At 41.3% G+C, this 17460-nt stretch overlaps 1 protein-coding gene across 4 annotated transcripts in view; it reads left to right on the top strand.

Annotated features, from left to right (window-relative positions):
• The window catches only part of SNX14 (sorting nexin 14), an 87617-nt gene that overhangs the window by 39782 nt on the left and 30375 nt on the right, over window positions 1-17460 (top strand). For 3 of the 4 annotated variants that reach the window (XR_010922079.1, XM_067560730.1, XM_067560732.1), the window contains exons 15-17: window positions 3473-3531; window positions 5354-5380; window positions 7862-7994. Coding sequence is in view for 3 of the 4 variants with exons in the window: in XM_067560730.1 (XP_067416831.1) it covers window positions 3473-3531; window positions 5354-5380; window positions 7862-7994 (219 nt within the window). In the remaining variant the exon portion in view is untranslated. The remainder of the gene's footprint in view (window positions 1-3472; window positions 3532-5353; window positions 5381-7861; window positions 7995-17460) is intronic. The other variant, XM_067560731.1, reaches the window with a different exon arrangement.

A 17460-nucleotide genomic window follows, 5' to 3' on the forward strand; every position in this document is an offset into this window, starting at 1 on the left:
GCGGGAGCCCTTGCCACCCTTGGGCTGAGAGCTGGGAAGCCCAGCTGCCTTGCTGCAGCCCCTGAGCCCTGATTGTGGTTCTGCTTCCAGTCCCAGCTGTTGGGTGGGGGGATGAGGGAGAGGACAGCGGGAGGCACGGACAGATATAAGGAGGGGGTGACGTAAAAAGTTTGGGGACCACTGCCTTAAAGGGACAAAGGATCTAATATCTCTGGACTGTCCAGGAGAGGGCTGGGCAGTACAGAACATACATTATTGAGAGAAAGTCTGGGACTGGGAGTGTGTTGTGGTCACCCTGCAGGCTGGTAAAAGCCAGAGTGTAAACCCAAGTGTGGCTGGCAGGTTGCAGTTACACACAGACACTCAGGGTCTGACTTGCATGCTGTAAGGCTTTTTGTGAGTGGCCCAGGTAGGAGCTACTACAGCAAAGCATTGTGAGGCATCTAGGGTTGCAGAACCGGGTGACACAGCCTCTCACTGGTCTGGATTGCCCTCTGGTATGTAACAGACATGTTCAATGATACCCTGCAAGCCAGTTCTGCATTTGGAGCATGAGTACAAGGCTTGGAGGATGAACATTGGGGACAACGAAAGAGTGGAAGGGAGAAAGGTACAGGAAAAGGAGGAGGAGATGCAGTACAACAGAATGGGACATCTAAGGCAGCAAACATGGATGCTGCAGACACTGGTGGACCTACAGGTTCTACAATCCCAGGCTCACCTCCCTCTACAGCTCATTGAGAACTCAACATCAGGATCTCCTTATACCCCTGCAACATTCCATGTGGCATCAGGGCATGCTCACTACCCTTACCACTCCACCCTGGGGGACATTAAAGCAAACCACGGCTTCATGTACACTGACTGTGAAAGCCAAGGTTGGTATAGGTGTAGCTGAAACAGACATGAATGTTCTTTCTGCTTCATAAGTTCTGTTCTGTTTTAGTAAGTTTTTTAAATACATTTGTTTTAAAATTTCATTATTTCTCTTTTACACTGAATTCTGTTACAAAATAAACGTCTATTATTTAAAGCATAACTCATCTTTTGTAGTTTGCAACATCTACTGCTGAGTGCTTAGCAGCTGTAAAAGCAATTGCCTCTTACGGAGAGTATAACACAACTCACAGGATAAGATGCAAACAAAATTAGTTGATGTACTGACAGTTGTATACTCCTACACATGCAGCAATCACACAATTTCTAACAGGTCACAAAAGAGCAGGGCCAGGTAGAGCACAGTACAACGAAAGGCGTTTCTGCGGCTCACTGTTAAAATGGTCTTTCAAAGCCTCCCTGAGCCATATGGCCCTGTGCTGAGTACTTCTAATAGCCCTTTTGTCTGGCTGTTCAAATTTAGCAGACAGCCACTCCCGTCTCCTCCTTCCACCCCAGCAGAAAAGTTTTCCCCTTTGCTTCACAGATACTATGCAGGACACAGCAGGCAGCTGTAACCATTGCGATATTTTTCTCACTGAGGTCCTGTCTTGTGTGTAAACAACACCAGTGTCCTTTCAATTGATCAAAAGCACATTAAACTGTCATTCTGCGCTTGATGAGTCGGTAGTGGAATCATTCCTCAGTATTGTCCAGATGGCCGATGTAGGGCCTCATAAGCCAGGGGAGCAACGGGTATGCTGGGTCACGCAGGATTGCTGTTGGCATTTCAACGTTGCCAGTGGTAACCTGCTGATTGAGAGAGAAAATCCCTGCTTGTAGTTTTCTGAACAGTTCTGTGTCCTTAAAGATGTGAGCATCATGCACCTTCCCTGATGAGCCCACTTTGATGTCAGTGAAGCATCCCAGTGATCCACCAATACTTGCATAACCATAGAAAAGTAGCCCTTTCTGTTGATGCACTCTGTGGCCAGGTGGTCCTGGTGCCAAAACATGGATACCTGTATCATCTGTTGCTCCATCACAATTTGGGGAACCCCTTTGCTGCAAATCCATCCACTGTGTCCTGTGCATTGCCGAGAGTCACAGTCCTGCGTAGTAGGAGGTGATGATTAATGATTCTACACACTTGTATGACAACAGACTCTGCAGTGGATTTCCTGACTGCAAGTTGATTTCTGACTGACTGACTGGTAGCAGTCTGGCATTCCAAGTTTCCACAATGCGATCGCCACTCACTTCTCCACTCTCAGTGCAGCTCTCGTTTTGGTGTCCCTGCAGTAGAGGGCTGGGATGAGCTCAGCACACAGATCCAGGAATGTTGCCTTGTATGTCCAAAAGTTCTACCGCCACTGCTTGTCCTCCCAAGCCTGCATTATGATGCGATCCCACCAGTCAGTGCTCATTTCTTGGGTCCAGAAGTGGTGCTCCACCATCTGCAGCTACTCCATGAATGCCAAAACAACCTTGAATTGGTTCTCGCTATGTCCCACAGCAATCTGGCCTCCAAGAAATCGTTACATTCCCCACTGAGTTGGTTCTTCTTTCAGCTTTGCAAATACATATTAATTTGTGCGTCCTGTGCATGCAACACTCACGGCAATAGTGTAGAGCTATGCAGGCTCCATGCTTCTGTCCGAGTTGGTGGACAGCAAAGAGAGCCGTGCGGGTTTGTGGGATGTTGAAAAAAGGTGCAAAAATTATGGGTTACAGATGACATTATGGTAGGAGACAGTTGCACACTGCGAAGTTGACCCCATGCTCCAATCAACCCTATGCAACTTATTTTGGCCCCACCATGCATTGCCAAAACTTTCAAAAGAGAGTGCACTGGACAGTGGCCGATTTCATCCTGGGATACCTGCCCATGATGCACCGCCCTGTGCATTGATACAAGCACTCCTGGTGAGTATTTGTAGCACCAACGCAAGAAGCCAAGTATGCAGTCACACAAGTGATGTACTACCTGCAAGAGCTTTATACTGACGTAACTTACATCAACATAGGTTTGTAGGGTAGATCTGGCCTCCTAAAGGGAGCTAGGTTCTTTCTGGCTCTCACGTCAACTAAATTTTTGACTAGTTCCAGTTAGAATTTTTGATGATGCAAGGGCCCAAAAGAATAAAACTTCCTTTTCAGTTATTAGGTTGAGTTTGCAGCACTGACAGTTAAAAAGGCTTTTTTCCTACTTGTATAGCTGCAGTTTTTATCTAGAAGTGATTGACATGTAATACACGTGGAATGCCATGAATGTTCTTCTTAGTTGTTTTTCAGACTATAACAGCACTTGAAGACTTTGGGGCAGTTTTACAATAAAAAATTAGACCGACCTATCTGTGTTGGTCAGGGGTGTGAAAAGGCCCACACCCTCACATCATGTGTTAAGCTGACAACCCCCGATGTAGACAGCGCAAGGTCTAATACTTGTATTAGTTCCTCAGCATAATTAGCTATCGCTATTCAGAAACATAATTAGCTATCAATATTTACAATTAAACTAGTAAAGGGATAGGAGAATGAAAAAGTAGAGAACTTTACGTCAGCATTTTCTTTAATATTAACTCTTCTACTTTAGTATTTCAGGCAGCTCCTAAGAGGAGCTGAGTCCCCAACACGCAATTCAAAGTTTAACAGGTAGGTGTGTTAAACCTTTTAATATGTTTAATTATGTGATTGACCAGTACTTGGCAGAAGATTCAATGTTTAGAAATTTAAATAAGTTAACTTAGCTTTAAATTTGTAGAATACGTACAGGAGCAGCAAGTAATATGTGAAGCAATACTTCACTTTAAAGTGTTTTCATTGCTCTTTTATTTGAAAAAATGAGATGAAATTTAGAATTAGAATCCTTTACTTTTGAAATGTCAGAGTGAAAAAGAAAACCCCCCTCAAATTAAGGATGTGGCAGATAACTTTAAGATAACATGGCAATAGTGAATACAGAATACACTGGAGAAAGCAAAATAGAAAGAATTGACTCTGTAGTGTTTGATTTCCACATTGAATCACTTTTTCCAATACCTGTAGAAAATAGCCATGTCAGAAATTTCATTTTACAAATCAGCTCAATAGGATCCTGTGAGAACTGTAACAATTTCTCCTGCTAAGATTTAATGGATATAACAAACACATTTAAGCTCTGAATTGATTGCCTTAAAATACGCTTGATCTTTGGGTTTGGGAAGAGAAAATGAATATCATTTCAATTCTGAATTTTTTTAGGTGCACTGCTTATGCTTCCAATATAGCTAAGCTTTAAAAAGAAATAAATAAATAACTAAAAAAAGCCCACAACCCAACCATACAGTATACCCAGATGCCCAAACCTCTGTATGTACTTGCTTTATTCCTACATGGAAGAGGTATCCAGAAAATAATATAAAAATATAGACATGCTGGCTTTTGATTAATTAGAAATGCAACAAAATACAGTACATTTGCCAATTGAAGGCCAAAAATGGTGACCAATATCATTTGTCAAGTTGAAGCATAAAAAACAGAACATAACAAAAAGGCTGTATGTGTAGTACTTCATATACATACATATACTTCAGTGTCCGATTGCGTTCAGTGGCACATAATTCAAGTTTCACAAGTAACATGACTAAAGAACAGTCTGAGACATTATAGAATGAGTTGATGTTTTTAAAACATTGTTAGAAGTGTAGGAAGTTTGATCTCAAAACTTCTGTTTTCCTTCCTATACTCTGACCAGTATGTGGGGCTCCTCCATATCAGAAACAATGTTCTTAAAAAGTTGTTATTGGTTATTTCTGATTTTAGAATGAATTTGCTTTAGTTCAACCACAAGTTACTATGCTTGATGCAGGAATTACTAGGGGAAATGCTACAGCCCATTTTATGCAAAAGGTCAGACTGGATGATTAAATGGTCCCTTCAGTCCTTAAAATCTTTGAATCAACATAATAAGCTCTTTGCTTCTTTAAAGTTCTTTACAAACTATATTTTATCCTTTTATAAAATGTCTACAGATTTTTCCCAGAAAACATTTTTTCTTTAAAGCCTTTAACTAGCAGGTTAGGCTGTAATTCAGGTTTGAAATTCATACAGGAATCTAAGGCTTTGACTTTTCAGGCATTTATGCACATGGTTAACTTTAAGAATGAGGGTAGTCCATTTTAAGTCACTGGAATTATTTATGTGCCTAATATCAAACACACTTAAGTGTTTCCAGGATTGGGGTCTAAAAATCAAATGCAGCTATCCCAACTAACTGTGTATGTACTGGTCTCTGGTAAATTTTGGCTGTTTATATACTATTTTGGGAACATTTGTCTGGAAGTTGATAGAAACCTTTATAAATATAACAGCATTCATGCAAATTGCAATGAAGGTTCTAGGCTGTTTGGTTTTGCTTGAGATAAATCTGGCTCTGTCTTTGGAACTGTCTCTCCTTCTGGGCTTGTGGGATAATTTCTTGTGCCTGTTGTTGCAGAGGTAGCCTGAGTTTGGATGATTTTCGGTAAGTCAAGATAATGTGCCATAATTGTTGCCTGTTAGTGTTTGTTTGCATCCATCATAACTATATCATACTGCCTTTATAATAGACATTAATTGACAGTTTCATTTTTAAATACAGACTCTTTCTGGGCTAAATTCATTTGAAACAACAAACTTAATTACACATTCATTCACTTGAAGTTTTTAGCAAACAGTGGCCTTGGTCTTGGTTTAATGACTATTTCTTATATGTTAAAATATTAACATTTACAAAATATAATTTTCCTGGCCATTACCTATTTTGTTCTCCCATATTAACTTTAACATTTCAGTTGTATGTCTCAAAGCTTTTTTGCTGTTAAAGGTGCTGGTTATTTTGTAGCCTTTTACCCAAAGTTTTTTCTTGCTTCTTGTCACATGCTTCCAGATCCTATCACTTTAAAAAAAGAAAAGAAAATTGTGCCCTCTACTGCGTTAGAATCAGGCAGCTTCTCCCTTTACTGTACCTGGACACAACAAGGAGTCATTGAGAGCACAGGAGAGACAGGCTCTCTGCTCTCAGTCCTGGTGCCCATCTCCAATCAGGCCTGCAGCAACCCTGGGCTACAGCATGCTCAGTGCTGATGGAATCTTCAGAGAGTCTAGCTACGAAACTCTAGCAAGGCATTGCTAAGTAGGTATAATCCATGATAGTTGAAGGTGTATCATTAAGCCAAATTTGGGCAAATTTTCTCGGACAGCAAAAGTCAGATTCCTAACACACAAGCCTGACACCTCAGGCAAACTTCAAATCCCTGTTCCAAAGAGTGGGGTGCTAGAGTTTCTCAATTATTTTAATATTGGCAAAACAATGTGTTTTCCCTTAGCCTCATTCTCGGAAACGGCAGAACTGCTTTGGCTGAATTCTTCCACAAAACTCAGCCTGGAGCAGACGCCTGTCTGGAAAAATTTAGTACAGATGTTTAAATTTTGGCAATGCTATAATCATCTGAAAACAGGGTCTTATAATGGGAAGTGTAAGGCATTCAATAATAGGTGATGCTACCAGTCCCACCTATAAAAATAAAAAAATAAGTAGTGTTTGGGCCTGTCTTTGTGTAGAATTAGGCCTTGGAGAGGGAAGTGGACTTGGGAGAACAAAGAACTGATTATAACAATTGAATTTTAAAATTGTATATACAGAAAAAAAATTGAGTAGAGTTATAAACAGGTGAGATTGAAAACAAACATTCAAGTTCCTTTTAGCAAAAACATCCCCAGAGTCAATTGGTGATGTCACTGCGGCCCTCAAGGTGATGAACATACTTCACCTGCTCTGCCCCTGCTGTTCTGCTTTCCTGATTGGTTTTTAAAGAAGCTTAGTAATTATTACTAAAAATTTTCATCATAATTATAAATAGATAGATATGAATGCTTTTGGTTTGTTAAAATGTTCATTATTCCTTTGAATCCCAAATGAGCTATCCATTTTTTTCAATCTTCAGTTTTGCAATTCACCTTACAGATTTGTAACAAGCTTTATAAAAACTTCAGATAATTATATTCAGCAGGAATATGTTCCTCTCCCCTTCTTCCCACTAATAGGGTTTGTTCAGATTATTATGTTTTCATTTCTAGAACAAGAAATTAAGATTTATTTTTCAGGTCTGTGTAAGGGCAGTATATATGGCATGCATGCATTGATGTGCTGTAACATGTGGCTATAATGAGGAACGCAGACTTCATACCTAATGTCTCTGCCCGTTTTACTTAAACTTGATGCCTTTGGATACCTTTTATCATAGTTGCTCTAGCTCTGAACAAGACTTTAAAACTTGCATCAAGTCTTCATCTATGGGGCAAATTGCCTTCTTAAGCTAGGAGTCTTCATCTGCTTCTGTTTTCCTTCATGTTTTGTAAGTTTTGGCTTTCTGCCTGCTGCTTTAAAGTAAGTCAGTGTCCATCTTGCGTCACATGCGCCTGTATAAATGCTATGATGTTTATAAAGAAAATAAACTTGTGTTTAAGCATGCAGTACTTGACAGGTATGGATGAATGCTTTGATGCCAAAAACAGTTGTGTTGCTACAGTTATTTGCTGAAAGGTCACTGTTTTTAACTCTCTCCATTTCCATCTTTTAAGTAAACAAGTTCTCTTAGGAAGTTAGTCTTATGAAAATTGATTGATTGTGTTTGATTCCAAAGTAATGCTGTAATAAGAACATCAATGTTAGTTTATGGCTGAAATTTTAGTCCATGTCCTGGAAATGCTGACTTAGTACTCATTTTCTCCCCCCAACAGATGGATTTTACTGATTGGTTTTAAATTGGTCTGTAATAGTAAATAAATCTTAAAATGCCATACAGACAGTGAATCTATAATGCTAAAAAAGTGTAAACAATACACATCAGTTCCATTTTTTCTTATAGTTCTTACAATTGCACATTTTTATCTCTAAATTATATTCAGTGGCTAGTACTACAATTTGCCCTGTACTGTGAATTTTGTTTTGTATAATCCTTAGGGCCACACACAAAAGAGGAGAATCATTTGCCATCAGCAGAATAGGCAGCAAAATTAAAGGAGTATTCAAGAGCACCACAATGGAAGGAGCTATGCTACCTAACTATGGTTTAACTGAAGGAGAGGATGATTTTGTGAGTAGAAATTTACATTTGTCCTAAATCTCAGGATTATTTGTCTTCCAGAATCTTTAAACACTTTCAGCTTCTGTCCCTTCTCTTCCCTTCCTTTGCTCCTGATGTATTATGATGGTCTATGTCACCTTGCCATCCTAGGGTCACAGCATTTTTCAAGCTTCCTTGTTCTCTTAATACTACTCAGTTACTTGCTCAGTGAGCACAAGATTTGGGTATCTCCCCAATAAGAGTAATTCCAAGAGTTAATTGCTGGAGTAAAGAGAAGTATTAAAAAGTAATGATCTCCTAACAAAAGTAATCTTTGTCAAGTAGTCTCATGAGCAATTGTTACTTTTCAGTCCAATATTTTCAGTAAAGTCCTGAGGTGTTTCAATCCTCAGTCCTTTCTGTGTCAGTAGGGCTATCATGATCCAGGGTCAAACTCTTAATAGTTATTTGAATAATATCTCTCACAATACAGCTTTTATACTAATGGCTAAAATATTTTTCTGATTGTCATTGCATAATTGGTACATAAACAAGTATCACTTTAAATGCGCAAAATTGTGTTTTGCTCCATGAGTCTCATTCTCAGAAATTATTGAAGTAGAGTACATTTTAGTAGCATTCTAGAGGAAACTATTGCTGCTATTGCTGTTTTTATTTTTAAATCATTTTTTTTTAGTGTTCCATTCCAGCCGTTGGTGATAGGCAATGGTAGAAGCAAACTATGATAAAGCTGTCGAAACTGGATATTTGAAAAATTGACAGTGGTTAGCTGCCTTTAAGCAATGTTCCAGAAGGCCATGAGTATGTGTGACCCTATGTGGGAGAGGGGAGATCAGGTATTTGGGTGGGGGTACAGTGCTGTGTTGAGGTTAAAGGATAGAAGCTTGAGGGAACCACACTGTACACAGGTGGAAAATGGAACATTGCCTGTAAGGCTTGAGACCATTAAGACTCCTTAGCAGTAAACCCTTCCAGTATTTTCTTTCTTTCTTTTGCGGGACCATCTGCTTTGTGGGGTGACATCTTGTGTTAAATCATGGAAAATTTCAAAATACAGTACTAGTCTGACTTCAGCTCAGATGATGGGACGACCCCTTACTCTGCTGTTTCTTGACTAGAAGGCAATTCATTTTTTTTGTATTTTAAAAGAAAACCTTAGTTCAGATTAACTGTACAGAAATCCCAGTTCTAGGTGAAACTGAGCTAATTGGACTTTCCATAGTTTTTATATTTGATTATATTTTCAAACGTCACTACTAGATGACGGAAATTTGGTTTAGTCATCATGGCTAATAAGGAACAGATGGGACATTGCCCAAATCCATCCTTAGTCCTAAAGTTGTGAATTTGTCACAGGTTCCTTAAAAACATAAGATACTTTGACACAGTAAGATACAATAAAAGAAATCATCATGAAAAATCTCTCAACCATGGTCTTCTTACCACCATTTTGCACAGGGAAATAAATTGAAATAATGTGTTAATATGTATATTTCTGCACTCACACTGCCTTGATCTCCCTGATCCTAGGTGAGCAGTTTATGCCAGAGTGACCATGTGGGTCAGTAACTCATGCTTGCCATGGCTGTTTTGCCAATCTTAAGGCTTCTCCTGCAACTAGAATTTTTCTTATACACCCAACAGCAGTGATTGAATTGTAAATTGGCTGCCAGGAGGTTGATGCTTAGGTATCTAGGGCAAAGATGTAGACAAGGAAATATGAGGATGGTGTGGGAAGTGAAGGGAAATTAAGCTGATCACAGACTGCCTGATAGTCATGAATTTTTAATTATTTAAATTTATTGCTGTACTGATTTCTCCTGAATTTATGGAAATACATTGGCTTTTAAGTCATGTGATTTTGAGACTTACTGCAGCACTTATAACTATTCCACTGAACGTTACATTACATATACATTACAAACTTATTTGATGCTAAGCTAGTCCATTTTCCACTACTGGAAAATAAAAGTATAAAATAAATTGGAATCTTTCATCTATTTTTTCCAATAACTCTTCCCCACTGAACTTGTATTCCAAAATGGTAAAACAGAATAATTGATTTCAGAATTCTAAATGCTTCCCTGTTTTCTTAAAGGATCAACAAGATATAGGATAGCTCTTTATTCTATCATATCTTCAAATGAACAGTGTTGCTATGCTGTCTTAGAGAGTTCAAGTCTTGTGATGTCACTGGTCATTGGACTGTAGTCTCATCCTCCTGGGGAAAGGGCAGAAAATAGATTGTTTGTCCAGTGTCCTGCTCTTATAGAATATAATTCTCATTCTACTAGGCTGAAATAAAGTAAAAGTATATTTTTTCTCTTCACATTTTTCAGCTATCTAAGAAAAGCAGAATTGTATTTGCATTTTTTTCCTCAGTAAATCAACTCTTTGAAGTCTGATTTTGAAAAACTATACATTCACTATAGAGTCTGATATCTTAGGTACAATGAGAGAGATCACAACTGTGTTTAAAGTTCTTTATACATTTCTATCCCATTATATTTATTGAAATATATAGCTCCACATATGTATGTTAGACTTCAGTCTTTTTTAAAAAAACTTTTTAAAGACAAAGTTACAAAAAACATTAATATACAACTTCAGTCTGTTCTTGAATTCTAGAAACAGACAGTTTAGATGATCTAAGGGATGATGCTCTATAGAAAAGGCTGTTGATGTTGAAAATAGTTTGAGTGAGCTGCTGGTTACAGGGGCTTTTGTGGCCAAAATGACCTGAAGCTAATCTTAGTGAAACTTGATAAGTTTGCTTATAAAATCTTTGTGTAGTTAGTTGACTGATGCCACTTATGCCAAAGCTGCTTTTTTTTTTCTTTTTTTTTTCCTGATAAATAATTATTTTTGCTAATAGCAAAAATGCATAACTTGTATTTATTCTTGGAGTGCTTGCTCATGTCCATTCCAGGCTAGGTGTGTGTGTACTGCGAGCACTGTCACCAGAGATGTTTCCCTCTGGTGCCATGCGCTCATGTGCTGGTATAAGGGGCCTGGCTGGCCCTGACCCTATCAGTTCCTTCTTTACTGCCTGTGATGGTCACTGGAACAGTTCTTGCTTCGGCAAGGTGATCATTCAGTGTTTTCCTGTGTTTTCAGTGTTTACCTCCTTGGGTACTGCTTGTGAGTCACCTAATGTGGAATGGACATGAGCAAGCACTCTAAGAAAAAAAAGCGGTTACTAACTGTTGTTCTTCATGTGTTGCTTGTGTCCATTCCACAACCCACCCTCTTGCCCCTTTGTTGGAGTTGGCTGGCAAGAAGGAATTGAGAGGGTGTTGGGCTGTCTTGGCCCCTTTATACCAGCGCATGAGCTTACAGCATCACAGGACGCTAGAGCCAGCCTGCCAGATACCACTGAGAGGAAAAATCTCCAGCAGCGGTGCATGCGGTGTGCACTCCTCACGTAGAATGGACATGAGCAACACATCTCGAAGAACAACACTTACAGAAAGTTTAGTATCCATTATTTCTGATTACTCTTACTTAGCTTTTATGTTTTTATAAGTGGAATAGCTTTTGTAATAGGCCTGGAATAAAATATCAGTATCTGAAATGAGGACTTTAAGCCCTGGTCTACACTTACCTGGAGATTTGGCGGCAGTCGACAGGAGTTACGCAAACTACGCAGAGTAGCTTGTGTAACTCACGTCGACTGCTCTGCTTCCCTTCTGCGCGCTGTCTACACTGTGCTGTGCTACGCTACTTGAGGGGGTGGTTTACCAGTGTCGACTTCCTGATCGATTGAGCGGGTCTACAGTGACCGCTCAATCAATCCAGAAAGCTCGATCTGGCAGCGGCGAATTTGCTGCCGTCAGTATAGACATGGCCTAAAAAGGGGCAAAAGTGCAGCAGTATGGTGACATCTGGTATTTTAGGTTTAATGTGCAAAATCCTTTCTCTACCCACCAAAACATAAAGCAAAGAAACCAACTTTGCAGGCATGTTGGGACCAAAAGACAGTGGAACCCAACGTGTTCCGTGCATGGCAGGGCCTGAAACATTGCTCTCAATTTACTCAGTGTCTACCACCAGTTCTAGCTGCAGGATCTGATTAAGATTCACACTGATGGCCTTTTGTAGGGATTAAAAATTGTTGCCTCTCAAATGATTGAAATGCACCTTGCAGTTCACTCCCTCAAAAGTTCTATGGCTGATTGCTGGTGGGCCTCCCAACTGGTTCAGGCTACCCTACTATTTGTAGGGGGTAAATACTTGTTAGAGGTCCACTCAGTTCAGGCTCAGATGATTGAGGGCTGTGATGGAAGCAAGGTGCTGGCAGAAATGGTCCCTCAGACAAACCTCCTTAGCTCACCAATTGAGAGAGGCCTCCCATTGTGCTCATTGCTCAGATCCACAGGTCGTTGCCTGGCAATCTAGCTGTGGATTGCCAGCTGAGACTGTTCTTTGCTTCTCACAGTATTTCCTCTCCAACAGGTGACACACCATAATGCCCTAACTCCAGTTTTGCACCACCTCAGCTAGTGAACCACTGAAAGTCTGCCAGCTTTAAATCTTGCTTTGATGCACCATAGATGATTCACCAGAACGAGGTGGCAAGACACCTGTGACTCACCAGATGAGACTCCACCAGCAGGAGGACATCACTGGTAAATGGGTTCCTCCCAGCCCTTCAGCTATCGGCTCCCTTGTTGATGCCTCCTCTTAGGGCCAGCTGGAAGTTGGTAGCAATGGGGATATGAAGACTGCAGTAATCCGTTTGCTGCAATTCTGGCTGGTGAACCACAATTCATCAGAACAAGATTTGTAACAAGCAAACAATGAGTGATTCACTGGCTGTACTGGAGGTTGCATATGTGTGCCAATATTGCTGGAATGGAACATGGCCCGGATGACAGCCCACATCATAATCAGTTAGGGCAGCTCTAGCTAGGTGCAAGGGCAAAACTTAAACCGATAAAAGATTACCAGAAAGATGCACTCAGTTGTTTGTGCTTCATTCAGTGCAGTACAATTAGTTGAACCATGAGCACTTAAATACTCTAGTGTAAACAAAGCTAAAGTGGATCCTCTAGCCAACTCTGCCCTCCTTCCAAATTAGGAGCTGTGGTAACAACCCCTGAGCTGCTTCCAGGTATATTCTGTAGCTTTTGTGGATAGAGTCAGCTATTCCAATTCCTACAGAATTCCCTAAAGCAAAACTGGACTTGAATTTAGAGCAGGTGAGATGGTTCAGCCCTAATTTCTTAAGTCAAAGGAGAGGAAAAAACCCATAAACAAGAAAAGTTCTGCTTCTCTTTTGACATTAGTTTGATGTGTATTCGTCATATACCAATGGTGTTTTTTAGACGGAAGTTTCTTTATTTAATTTTATAAAGTGGAGATTATTCATTTACTATTTTATAATTTACTTTTTAAATATAATAATCCTTTAGTTCACTTATGACTTCACTGTTAAAGATGTAGATCAGTTCTGTCCATACTAAGTTCTAGTGAGAAGTACTAGCTGCTAGAGTTTAAGCAGGCTCATGAACCTTGCTGACAGTCTCAGCCGTAATGAAGGGCCTTGAGGTTTTTACACTCATATCCAAGTTTATCATTCCAGTAGGAGTTTATTCTCTGTTTAGCCATTGAAGACTGGTCCTGCCTACTACCAGGGAAGGAACTTGGCTCCCCATTCAAGAAAACAGTCCAGTTTGATTTGCTTCCTGGCAGCAGCAGCAGACAGTTTAAACAATTTAGGAAGACGCAACTGACTTCTAAAAACTCTGTCTTTGGTAAAGATGTGTTTTTTCCAAATGTCTCAACTGGCCCTACTCAATAGTAGAGTTGTGCAAATAACTGATTTTTTTTTTTTTTTTTTTTTGGATTGTTGGAAGTTCTGAAAAATGGGGAAAAAATAGATCAAATCAGAATCAATTTTTGGCATATTGAAAAAATCAGAAAAGTGTCATTTTGTATGCCCCAAAACGTTTTGTTTTGGGCATTTTTAACTGTTTAAATAAAAGCAAAGAAAATGAAGAGCTAGATTCATAAAACAGGGGGAGGTGGTGGTCTTCCAGAGCAGGCGTTTGAATCTAGATCTTCCATGTTCCAGGTAAGTGCCGTAGCCTCCAGGCTATTAGTTGTTCTTGGGTGGTTCTCTCTGTCTCCCCTCTTGAAGCTGTTCCAATTTTGTATAAAATAATTGAAGAATTATTGGGCCAAATTGAGAGTGACTCTATAGCGCCTGGGAGGGAAGACAATCAGGTTTCATGTTTTTGCAAATGACCCTAAATCCCCTTGTGAATCTAGCCCCAAAATGTCAACTTTTCTGAAAATTTTCTTTTGTTTTGACCAGAACAGTTAACTGAAATTGACATGAATTCACGTTTGTCAACCTAAATCTGCATTTCTACTTCGAGTGATTGCTCATATCCATTCCAATATAGGTGAGTGCACGTCACCGTGCATGGGTTCCTGGAACTTTTTTCCCTTAGCAGACCCCGTAGGGTCGGCTTAGGCGCCCCCTGGAATACCGTGCTCATGCCGTGGTATATAAGGCACCGCCGACCCTACAGCCCCTCAGTTCCTTCTTTCCGCCTGTGACAGTTGCTGGAACGTCTCTTGCCTCTCATAAGTAGCATTCCCCTTATAGATTTTGTTATTGTTGTTTCAGTAGTTAAGTGTTAAGATAGTATTAAGTAGCGTGTTTAAGTTAGTTAGCATTAGAATAGAAGCCCTTAGGGGCTTAGGGCCGGGCCATGCCCGGCTCACCTGGCTTTAAGCCTTGCGCTGCTTGCGGCAAGTCCTTTCCAGTTAGTGACCCTCACGATCGCTGCCTCAAATGCCTGGGGGAGCAGCATCAGAGGGAGAAATGCAAAATCTGCAAAGCCTTCAAGCCTGGGACTCAGAAAGAGCAGGATATTAGGCTGAAGGCTATCCTAATGGAGGCGGCGCTCCGACCAGCTTCCAAACTGTCGCGTTCCACTTCGGCTCCGAGCGTCTCCTCGGTGCAGAGTGCTCCACCGGCACTGGGGTCCACTCGACGCCGACCATCACTGGTGCCGAAGAAGAGAAGACGCCAGCATGCAGAGCACTCACATTCCCCTGTACCGCCTGTGCGGGTGGGGTCGAGTTCAGAGGTGCACCAGCCACAGCCCGTTGAGCTTGCTCCGGAGCCTGCATCTCCATGCAGGGAGCCTCCCCCGACTCCTGGGGGTGGGGGAGCGCCCCTGCATGTGCCATCGATGCCGGAGGCTTGCCAGGCAGCATGAGCCTTGATGGCCATGCCCATGCCTCAGCCGAGGTAAAGAGGGCTGGTGTCCCAGGGTAAACCCGCGCTGGGTCGCCCTGGAGGCTGGTCGAGACCCCTGCCAAGGGAGAAGTCTCCCGTCAGACGGTCACCGAGGGTAGAATGTGGAAGCTCCCCTCACAGCTCCAAGTCGGACTCGTCAAGCTTATCCTTCCCACGGCACCGAGATCGGTCCCCGGTGTCGTGCTGGGCAGATGGGGGGGAGAGCATTTGTCATATTATCTGACATTAATATATCAAAATCATAATCATCCATATGGAATATGCCATGTCAGGTACTGTTAGGAAAGTTATAGTATGCTAAGTAAGATGATAATACCTATGTTCATGTGTGAGGTGTAAAATGGAAGTTATGGATATATTTGATATATCTGTATTTCAAAGTGTGCTGTCTGAGTGGCATCTCAGACAGGATTGCTGCAGAACAATAGCCTGCTTAATGGCCCATTAAGACATTCCCAGGTGCAAGGGGCCCAGAGGGAGAAGCCAGCATCACCTAGTGAGTCACCAGGATTTGCTCATGTGACTCTGGACCCCATTTTAGCTCCTGTAAGTTTTCACAGGCCGCATATAAGGTATATAAGATCAAGCCAGAGGAACCATTTTACCTTTGTTCCTGTTCAGTTACTGACATACACCTGCCTCTGGATCAATTCACTTGCAACTGAACCAAAGGACTAAGGCCCATCCAGGTGCTGGATGTATACCAGAGGGACTATACAAGCCTGCAACCCCACATTTCTTCTAGAAACCTGATGTATATGGACTTTCAATCATTTGTATGTATCCGATTTGCTTTGACCCTTTAATGTTTCTCTTATGGTTTATTTCTTTTTTTTTACAATAAACCTTTAGTTTTAGTTACTAAAGGATTGGCTGGCAGTGTGGTATTTTAGGTAAGATCCAAACTTATATTGAACTGGTACTGTGGCTGACTCCTTGGGGTCAGAGGGAACCTTTTTAGTAAAAAGCAGAGAGTTTAAACAACTGGTCTCTTTACTGGACCTAGTGCTGATTTGGGAGCGTGGAGCTGAAATGCAGTAAAGGGGGCTGTGTGCATTTGTATGCTGGCTTCTGTGGGGATTCAGAAGTTCAGTTTGTGGCTGTTTGGGAAGTCTGGCTTTAGTGCCACCCACCAGTGCTGGGAGAATCTGCTCTCCTTTTACAGCCTGCTCTGACCTTGGCATTTTCAGGTGGCTACCCTGGGCACGGACGGGTCACAGTGACGTAGTCGTAACAGGATCCACAGAACCAGAACATTTGTGTTTTGGATCAGAACCTCACGCTATTCCAAATTTTGAAATTTGATATTGAGTGTGTTAAAGATTAAAGTTAGTCAGAATGAGTGATTCACGATCAAACAAAGCGATCAAGCTGCAAGCCTTGAGAGAGAGAGAGCATCTGCAGCATGAGAAGGAACTCAGAAGGCCGAGACTAGAAGCTGAGGAAGGACTTTCCAAATATAAACGTGAACTCCAAAAAATAGATGAAATGAGAGAAAAAGCTCATCAAGAATGGATGAAAAAGGCCAGACTCCAACTCCAGATCCTGGAAAAGCAGAAACTGTATCCTTCTGGAAGCCCAGCTTCTCTTAGCAGCGATTGGGAAGAAATCTCTCCAGTTTATTGCGATTTTGATGTGTTTAATACTGATGTGGTAAATGTATATAGCCAGGTTAACGTCACCCAGTCCCAGAGGGAGTATAAATGTAAGTCTCCTGCGTTATCAGTAAGCAATGGGGAAATTTGTAAAGGGGGGGAGGGGTGCATGAATGTAAGCAGTTGGCTGTGTCTAGCCAGGTATGCTGTGACAAGGAGAATGTCTCTAGCCTTGGGATTGTGGAAAAAAACTGCTTTTCTGACCATACAAGCTGCTAATCTGCTGGGGGAGAAAAAATCTCCAGTGTTCTGTCTATGGAGCAGACAGAGGGTGCCTCGCAGTTTATGATGGAGGATTTGTCAGTTGGACCAGAGATGGTTCTGGATTCGACTGAGACCCAGGAAGGAAGTGTTCCAACCTGTGTCTGTTGGGGGTAATGGATTGCCCATGGGGGAAGTTACCCTGGTTCCCAAAAGCTTGTCTGGGAACAGCCATGTAGGCTGGGACAAAAGGGGAAAAATTTCAGATTGTTTGGATGTTAAGAAAGGCAGGTTATCTGCTGAGAAAGAGTTCATCTCCCAGGTTCTGTCTAAAGAGCAGACA

This window comes from Emydura macquarii, unplaced genomic scaffold, assembly GCF_026122565.2.
Source record: "Emydura macquarii macquarii isolate MOO-44397 ecotype Brisbane River unplaced genomic scaffold, CSIRO-AGI_Emac_v2 contig_2297, whole genome shotgun sequence".
Taxonomy (NCBI): domain Eukaryota; kingdom Metazoa; phylum Chordata; order Testudines; family Chelidae; genus Emydura; species Emydura macquarii.